The 9,463-nt window shown below is 40.7% G+C and overlaps 1 protein-coding gene across 1 annotated transcript; it reads left to right on the forward strand.

Moving 5' to 3' along the window:
* Nucleotides 1-5,844: 5,844 nt before the first annotated feature.
* On the forward strand, nt 5,845-8,297 carry LOC147328491 (perforin-1-like). The gene is made up of 2 exons (XM_086297704.1): nt 5,845-6,380; nt 7,121-8,297. The coding sequence occupies exons 1-2, from the start codon at nt 5,845-5,847 to the stop codon at nt 8,295-8,297; spliced, it is 1,713 nt and encodes a 570-aa protein (XP_086153830.1).
* The last annotated feature ends 1,166 nt before the right edge of the window (nt 8,298-9,463 follow it).

Below are 9,463 nucleotides of genomic sequence, written 5' to 3' on the forward strand. Positions count from 1 at the left end.
ATTATATAGTAGAGAAACAGGGAAACGTTTCATGACTTGCTGCAACCAGAGACATGTTTAATGGTGGAGACACGGAGAGGTCCATCAGTTTATTCCTGCTTGTTATATTATGGTTAACGTGACTCTCAGCCCGTTACAGACAGTCGGCTGCTGAGTTTACCCTGGTTTAGATTTTAGTGGTAGTAAAATCTAAACTAGTTTACGTGTAAATACACGTATCATGTCAGGGGCTAAATAAAAAAAGAGAAGAAGACAAAAAAGTGTGTGATAGATAATCAGAGCATCTTAACGCAGTTAGGTTGCTATTTTAGCGCAGTCCTACGAACAAAGTACAGAAGACTATTTATATAACAGTTTAAAACATGATGAAAATCTAATTTAAAAGCCTCTTGTCAGACCTCCCGCAAAGTACAGACAGGAAACCTTGGTTGTACTTCACACTTACGTGAGGCGATGATTAATAATTATTTTTAAAAGATGAGACTTAGATCAGATGTTTCCTGTCTATATATTTTGGCTGAATGCTTTTTCACTAATCACTGTTAAAGAACTTGAGTTTTGATTGTGCCCCACTCTTGTTGCAGATTGTTGCAGACCTAACCCTAGCTAATAATTATATAAATATGCAGTCACATGCATGCAGCCTTCAGAGCTGGGGATGAGGTGAGCCTAAGAACAGCAAGGGCAAAACTGTCACGTGGCATCATAGAGGCAAAATGGCAGTACTCCAGGAGGATTTCTCAAAGCTTCAGTGACAGCAGAGACACTCGGAGGCTGTGGCAAGGGATATAGACCATCAAAGGTTACAAGCCCACTTGGCTACAAGCAGACTGTGGACAGAAGACGCCACCCCCCCTAACGATCGAGTGGTGACACTTTCCCATGAAAGTGTGTTCCTTGCCAGGATCAATACACACAAAGCCCCAGTACCTGACAACATCCCGGGACGAGCACTGAGGGACTGTGCTGCGGAACTCACAGATATCTTCACAGACATCTTTAATACGTCACTGAGTCAGGCTGTCGTTCCCACGTTCCTCAAAGTCTCCACCATCACTCCTGTAGCAAAGAAGTTATCTCCCTCCTGCTTTAATGACGGCCATCCGGTCGCACTCACCTCCATCATTATGAAGTGCTTTGAAAGGTTAGTCATGCTTCAAATAAAGACATCTCTTCCCCCCAACCATTTCGCATACCTGTCAAATCACTCAACCGATGATGCAATTTCAACTGCCCTTCACTCAGCCCTCACACATCTGGACACTAGAGACTCATACCTTAGAATGCTGTTCATAGACTTCAGTTCAGCATTCAACACCATCATTTCCCAGCAACTCATTCACAAACTGGATCTGCTGGGGATCAGTACCTCGCTGTGTAACTGGCTGCTGGATTTCCTGACAGAAAGACACCTCCAGCACAAGAACACTGAATACAGGGGCTCCCGAAGGATGTGTGTTTAGCCCCCTGCTCTTCACTCTCCTGACCCATGACTGCACACCATCACACAGCTCCAACCTTTTCATCAGGTTTGCAGATGACACAACTGTGGTAAGTCACATCAGCAACAACGATGAGACCTGCTACAGGAGTGAAGTTAACCATCTGGCAGCAACAACAACCTGTCCCTGAATGTGGAGAAGACTAAGGAGATCCTCATAGACTTCAGGAGAACTCACACCCTGCACACCCCACTAACCATCAATGGTGCTGCTGTGGAGAGGATAAGCAGCACCACGTTCCTGAAGTCCTCCTCTTGCTGTTTAGATGTCCTGCCAACAAGTTTTTTCAAAAAGTCTCAAAGACTTTGGAGTCAGACCTGTTACAAATCGTCAACCTTTCTTTAATGTCAGGTGTGTTTCCAGAACCACTAAAACCTGCTGTAATTAAACCTATACTGAAAAAGGACAATCTTGACAGCTAACAGGCCGATCTCAAACCTCCCATTTCTAAGTAAGATAATTGAAAAAGCAGTTTCTCAACAGCTCAATTACTTCTTAAAACAGAATAATTGCTACGATGCCTTCCAGTCAGGTTTTAGACAGAATCACAGCACTGAAACTGCTCTGACCAAAGTGTTTAATGACATATGTCTGAATACAGACAGTGGAAAAATGTCAGTCTTAGTTTTACTGGATCTCAGTGCAGCATTTGATACAGTTGACCACAACATATTACTCAAACGACTGGAGAACTGGACAGGTCTTTCAGGAACTGTACTAAACTGGTTCAAAACATACTTAGAAAACAGGAAATACTTTGTATCAATAGGTAACTTCACATCTGAGCAGACAAGTATCACATGTGGAGTTCCCCAAGGTTCCATCTTGGAACCTCTTCTGTTTAACATTTACATGCTCCCACTGGCACAGATTATAAAGAACAACAAAATAAACTATCACAGCTATGCAGATGACACACAAATATAAATCACAATGTCACCAGGAGACCGAGGCCCTGTACAGGCTCTTGGTAAATGCACTGAGGAAATTAATGACTGGTTGTGCCACAATCGTCTCCAGCTAAACAAAAAAACCAAATAAATAAAAGGAAGTAATAGTCTTTGGCGCCAAAGAAAAACGATTACAGGTCACTAGAAAACTTCAATCTATACACCTAAAAACCACCAACCAGCGAGAAATTTGGGTGTAGTGATGGATGCAGACGTAAACTTAGAAAAACACATTAGGACAATAACAAAATCATCTTACTATCACCTCAAGAATATTTCAAGGGTAAAAGATCTGATGTCTCAACAGGACCTGGAAAAACTAGTCCATGCATTCATCTTTAGTAGGCTTGATTACTGTAACAGCATCTTTACAGGTCTACCTAAAAAATCAGTCAGACAACTACAGCTCATTCAGAACTCTGCTGCTCGAGTCCTCACTAAGACCAAAAAAGTGGACCACATCAGTCCAGCTCTGAGGTCTTTACACTGGCTGCCTGTCCGTCAGAGGATAGACTTTAAAGTTCTGATGCTGGTCTATAAACCTCTGAATGGTTTAGGACCAAAATACATCAGTGACCTCCTGACCCAGTATGAACCTTCCAGATCCCTCAGGTCATCTGGATCTGGTCTTTTATCAGTTCCCAGAGTCAGAACCAGACACGGAGAAGCTGCATTCAGCTTTTATGCTCCTTATATCTGGAACAAACTCCCAGAAAGCCTCAGATCAGCTGAAATACTCAGTTTATTTAAATGCAGGTTGAAGACTCACCTGTTCTGCATTTGAATAAAGCACCAAATCCACACTGTTTTACTTTTAAGCTTAAAATTTAAAACGTACTCTTTTTTTTTTTAATCATGCTTTTTATTTGTTTCTGTTTTTTAATGTCTCTGTAAAGCACTTTGAATTGTGCTGTTGAATTGTGCTATATAAATAAACTTGCCTTGCCTTACCTGGGTGCACACATCTCAGAAGATCTCTCCTGGTCAAAAAATACTGCATCACTGGTCAGTAAAGTTCAACAGCAACTCTACTTCCTCCGCAAACTGAGGAGAGCAAGAGCCTCAACCCCTACAACCTTCTACAGAGGCACCATTGAGAGCATCCTAACCAGCTGCATCACTGTGTGGTATGGCTCCTGCACTGGGTCCTGCTGAAAAAAAGTTACAACGGGTAGTGAGAGCAGCGGAGAGGATCCCTCCCTCCAGGACATCTACTGCACCCGCCTCATCTGGAAATCACAGGTGACTTCACTCATATGTCCAATAGCTTTTTCAGTTTGCTGATATTAGGAAGGAGACTGAAGAGCCTCCGGGCCAAAACAAGTAGACTGAAAGACAGCTTCCTCCATCAGTCAGGATGCTGAATTCACTCCCCTGCTCTCACCCTCATGATCTCCAGACCTGCATTCACTTATTTCCTCTGAACCCCCCCCCCCCCCCCCCCATCCCCCCAAACATTCGACTCTGACCCACCACCATTGCCCCTTCACTGACTGGCCCACTCCCACTGCACATGCACTTGCCCACATTTACTATGATTGCTTTGGACACTACTGCTTAAATAATTAAGTATTGTATTGTATTGTACATAAGACTTTTATTTTATTTTATTTTTTTACTTTTTTATCTTTATATTTTTAGTGTACACTCAGGGCCATGGGAGCATTGCTATTTCAAATTCCTGTGTATGACTGTACATATGGTCTTTGACAATAAAGCTGACTTTGACTTTTGACCCTGACTATATGTGTGTGTGGGCATATACATGATAAAAAATTTTCAAGGCTCCAACGTGAGCTAGAATTCTTTCAAAATGATGTGAAGGACCATTAAGCCATATATGAAACAATTACTGCAAGAATTTGCTGCTAAATGTGGTTTTACAAGGGGTGTACATATTTCTTTCCACAGAATTTTGTACACTTCTCAGAACATTTTCTTTCTCAAATGACTGTATGTATATTTTTACTTCGCTTACTATTATGTATTAACAAGCCATAAAAAGACAGCTTCCCCATGTGTGAAATAGGTGTGAAAGAAGTAAAACACATCATTGCTGGATTGTGGGTGTTAAAATCGTGAGGTATAAAAGAGCGTGGTGCATCTAAAACTTCACTCTTTCATCTTCACTACCCTCTAGGTAAGATAATAGAAGGTACTGACCAAAGCTTTCTGACAGCTGTCAAGGTAAGACCAACAAGTCCTTTGTTCCATATGATTGTCTTTTTGTCCTTTGGTTAATACTTTAGTGTAGTGGCTCTGAAAAAAGTGGTCATGCTCCCGTGGAGGTGCATGAAATCACTGCATGACCAGTAGAAACTAGATAAGATGGTTAATGTAACAAAACTATGCAAAACAAGAGTTATTTCAAAATTCAACTGCTTACAGTTTATTTTGTAATCGTGAAATATTATATATTCTTAGTTGTTTAAAAGTAGAGTAACATGTTTAGCCAAATATTCTAACTAAATTGCTGGCTGCCTGAGTGGTGTCCAAAAATATGATGTGGGCTTTAAAGATAAATGCAAAACGTTTTACGTTTTGTTATTAGATTCCCCCACCTGAGCTGTATTTGTACTGACATTTGATTACACACAGGTGCACTCTATTTAGTCATTAACACTCATCAGGCAATGTCTATGGGCAACTGACTGCACTCAGACTAAAGGGGGCTGAATAATTACGCACACCCCACTTTTCAGTTATTTATTTGTAAAAAATGTTTGGAATCATGTATGATTTTCGTTCCACTTCTCACGTGTGCACCACTTTGTGTTGGTCTTTCATCTGGAATTCCAATAAAATTGATTCATGTTTGTGGCTGTAATGTGACAAAATGTGAAAAAGTTCAAGGGGGCCGAATACTTTTGCAAGCCACTGTATATGTTGACAGCTTGCTAGCTATAAATTCACCAAAGTGTTACCTGCACATACTTCATCAGAAATGATAAGAACTTTGGGTGAGGTATATTGGATATTTTGGGTATTAAGTTTACACTGGGGTGCAACACGGTGACATGGTGGTTAACACCGTTGCTTCACAGCAATAAGGTCCCGAGTTGAATTCCACCATCAGTCCAGGGTCTTTCTGTGTGGTGTTTGCATGTTCTGCCCATGTTTGCGTAGGTTCTTTCTGGGTACTTCCTCCTACAGTCCAAACACATGCAGCTAGTGGGGATAAGTTAATTGGTAACTCTAAATGGTGCATAGGTTTTAATATGAGTGCGAATGGTTGTCTGTGTCTGTGTGTTAGCCCTGTGACAGACTGGTGACCTGTCCAGGGTGTACCCTGCCTCTCGCCCTAAGAAAGCTGGAATGGAATTTTGCACTGTTTAACTTCCCCTTTGTTCATGTAATTTAATCTCCTCTCATTGTTAAATGATTCCATTCAGATGGCAAAGCTGTGGCACGTCCTACTCCTGTGTTGGGCATGGAGTCCCTTGTGCCTTCCTTCCAGTGTGAGCTTCATTGGTACACCACAGGAGTGTGAAAAGGCTCACTTTGTCCCTGGTTACAACTTGGGTGGTGAAGGCTTTGACATTGTGACGATGGAGAGAAAAGGTGCCTATGTGATCGACACTGAAACATGGAAGATTGGAAATGGTAGCTGTAGGATGTACTGTAACCGTTACATGAATGGAGAGAAGCAGAAGGTCCCTGTTGCTGTGGTGGACTGGAGAACCCTTCCTAAGTGCAGTTTGAAGGTCTCCAGTGTGGTCTATGATTCTGTTGAAACTCTTGTCAATGACTCGACATCATCTGTATCCAACAACTGGACAATTGGCCTTGACATCCCGGTAGATCCTTCAGCAAAGGTTGGGGTTGGCTTTGGAGGTTCTCACTCAAGAGATTCCACCTTTGCTATGAAAAAGTCAAAACAAGACCGCTACACTTTCTTACACCATTCGATCAACTGTCATTACTATGGGTGAGTATGTCAGTGGATATTTTTCTTATTTGAGTAATTTGCTGATAATTTTTAATTTATTTATTTTTTAATGTATTTATTTATTTTTTAGTTTAGCATCAAGCGTGATTCAAAATCAAATGGTTTCTGTGTCACTGAAGTATTTATTGCATTTACTGCATTGATGTTAAACACTTTTCCCCCCATAGGGTCACCCAGAACACATACATACAGATCTGGAGTGTACTGGAATATCATATCATTTTATAAGCTGTGTATTAACATTTTGTACGATGTGAAAAGAGTGCGTTTAAAAAATTGATTTTCCCGATTCAAGATTTTAGTTTAAATAATGCAATATCGATTTATTAAATCCTGAATTTTGCCAGAGACGCAAGTATCTCAGGTTAAGGCTCACAACACTATTTCAGCAACCACCAAACAGCTAAAACAGCAAATGAGAACAGGTAAACGGATTCCCCCAAAAATTTAAACACAAAGCGCAGCTCATTCACATATGCAGACATGCCTTTGGGTGCTGAAAGTCAACATCGCACAGACTCTGAAGCTGCAGTTGGGAGTTTGCCTTGTAATCGGAAGGTTGCCGGTTCGAGCCCTGGCTTGGACAATGTAGCTTGCCATCACCTGTGTGTGTGTATGTACATGAGCTTTGGGTCCTTAGGGACTAGTAAAGCGCTATACAAATACTGGCCATCTTCACAATTAAGTTAAACTTATCTATATGCTTTTCTGTTCCACAGCTACAGACTGGCAACAAGTCCTCCTTTGAGTCAGGAATTCAAGCCGGCAGTTGACTCCATTTCCCCTTATTCCTCTAAAACTGCGCCATTATATCACAATCTGATTGACACTTATGGAACACATTACATCACACAAGTGTCTCTTGGAGGTGAAATTAAAGCAACCACTGCTGTCAGGACCTGCATGGCTACAATGAATGGACTAACAGATACTGATGTTAGTGACTGTTTGTCAGTTGAAGCTTCAGCTTCTTTTGCAAATTCTGCCAGTATTAATGCCACAATTGACCACTGTCAGAGAAAGAAAAAGATGTTAGGGTCTAATCAAACTTTCAGCAGTTCATTTAATGAGCGGCGCACAGAGGTCATTGGTGGAGATATTGATGGAGGTGATATCCTCTTTGTAGGTCAATCTGACCCCTCGGTCTACAAAAACTGGCTCATTTCTCTTAAAAGTATCCCTGATGTGGTCCAATACAACTTAAAACCCCTACACACCATACTGCCATTAAATCATCCTGCCAGGGCGGGACTGAAGCAACAAGTGGAGCAGTACATTAAGAAAAATGCAGTGCTGAAGAAATGTTCAGAAACCTGTAAGATTGGGCACCAATCAAACGCAAGAGATCCTTGTGCTTGTGTCTGCAACAGTAACCAGAACATCAAGTCAAACTGCTGTCCTGCTGGGAAAGGTCTGGCAACCTTAAAGGTGTTCAAACTTTATGCAAAGGATCTGTATGGTGACAAGTGGACTGAGACAGATGGTTCTGTGAAGGTGACATATGGTGATCAGAAAAAGCGCACTGATATTATAAGTAATGATGACAACCCTAGATGGAGAGAAACATTTGAGTTTGGAACCATCACCATCAACATGAAAAACAAACTTAAATTTGCTGTGTATGATGAGGACACTTACTGGAACAGTGATCTGTTAGGCGAGTGTTCATTTGATCTGCGAGCAGGGAAGGTGAGCGACAGCTGCATGCTGAATCATGGGACCTTCTTCTTTTCCTACATCGTAGAGTGTGCACCAAGTCTTAGTGGGAACCAGTGTCAGGAGTATATCCCCTCGGCCATGAGTCCGTCTTTGGCTGAGGTTTTCCACACCAGAAATGGGGTTCTTCTTGGAAAGATGTGGAATAAGTATGAGAAGCCAGCCAATGAGAGACTTTAAAGCCACATGTTGTTGTTAGGAAAGAAGCCGGTATGGATTTGACGACATGCTGAATATCTATGTGCTTGTACTTCATGGCATTCTGTCTTTAACTTTTATGTGAAAAAATATTTTTTTGAACTCAGAACTGTAATGCACTTCCTATGCTTCTTTTTCCATATTGTTTCAACTATCTAGCAATAAAGCATCAGCAACGACAACGCCTGTGTTTCTTTTAAGTATTCAAAAAAATATTGCGTTATTTTTTTGGTTTTGATATAACACGGCAATGAAGGGTGTTCTATCCATTTTTTGCATAGAGAGTGCAAAAGTGTGTTATCTATATAAAAAGATTAGAATACTGAATTGAATCTAACATTCACCTTAAACACAAGTAAATGTTTCTGCCAGAAGCAGAAACATCCAATTTAGCATCTTATCGAAACAACCCATCATTAACTCTAATACTAGGAGACTCATAGATAACCTCGTGGCCATCAGGAGTTTAAACAGAAACAGTAATGAATCTACAAGGGTTTCACCAGTTTGGAATTATTAAAGTTTCAAAGGAAAGGACTATGAAGTATTTTTTTCTTATAATTAAAATGCCGGTAGAGGAGACAATTTTATGTTTGGTCCATTGGGCTTGGACATCTTTTAATTGTCTGGCAAGTAATTTATGGGGTTTATCTCCTAATTCAAAGTTAAGAATATCGCTTTTGACTTGGATCCCAAATCTGATTGTATTGAAGTTTTAGTTTTAGAATAGAATTAGAGATATCCTCAGTATTAGTTTGGAGAAGTGACTCCTTTAATGTTGATAATTCTGACTCGATTTGGGACAGACGAGTTAATCTCGATCTACGAGCAGGGAAGTTGAGTGACAGCTGCATGCTGAATCATGGAACTTTCTTCTTTTCCTACATTTTAGCGTGTGCACCAAGTCTTAGTGATAACCAGTGTCAAGAGCAGACATGGGCAGTAACGTGTTACAAGTAACACATTACTGTAATCCAATTACTTTTTTCAAGTAACAAGTAAAGTAAGAGATTACTATTGCAATAAAGTAATTAGATTACTACTACTAGAGAGTATGACCATGTAGCGTTTAATGTGTGGAAGTACTGACCTTACTTTGAGCCTGATTCCGTAAAAAGTGACAAAAACATTAGCATCCTGTACACTCT

Source organism: Aulonocara sp. 'chitande type north' Nkhata Bay, linkage group LG6 (genome assembly GCF_057382095.1).
Source record: "Aulonocara sp. 'chitande type north' Nkhata Bay isolate Kocher_YH1m ecotype deep benthic linkage group LG6, A_spYH_male_GT1.1, whole genome shotgun sequence".
Lineage (NCBI taxonomy): Eukaryota > Metazoa > Chordata > Actinopteri > Cichliformes > Cichlidae > Aulonocara > Aulonocara sp. 'chitande type north' Nkhata Bay.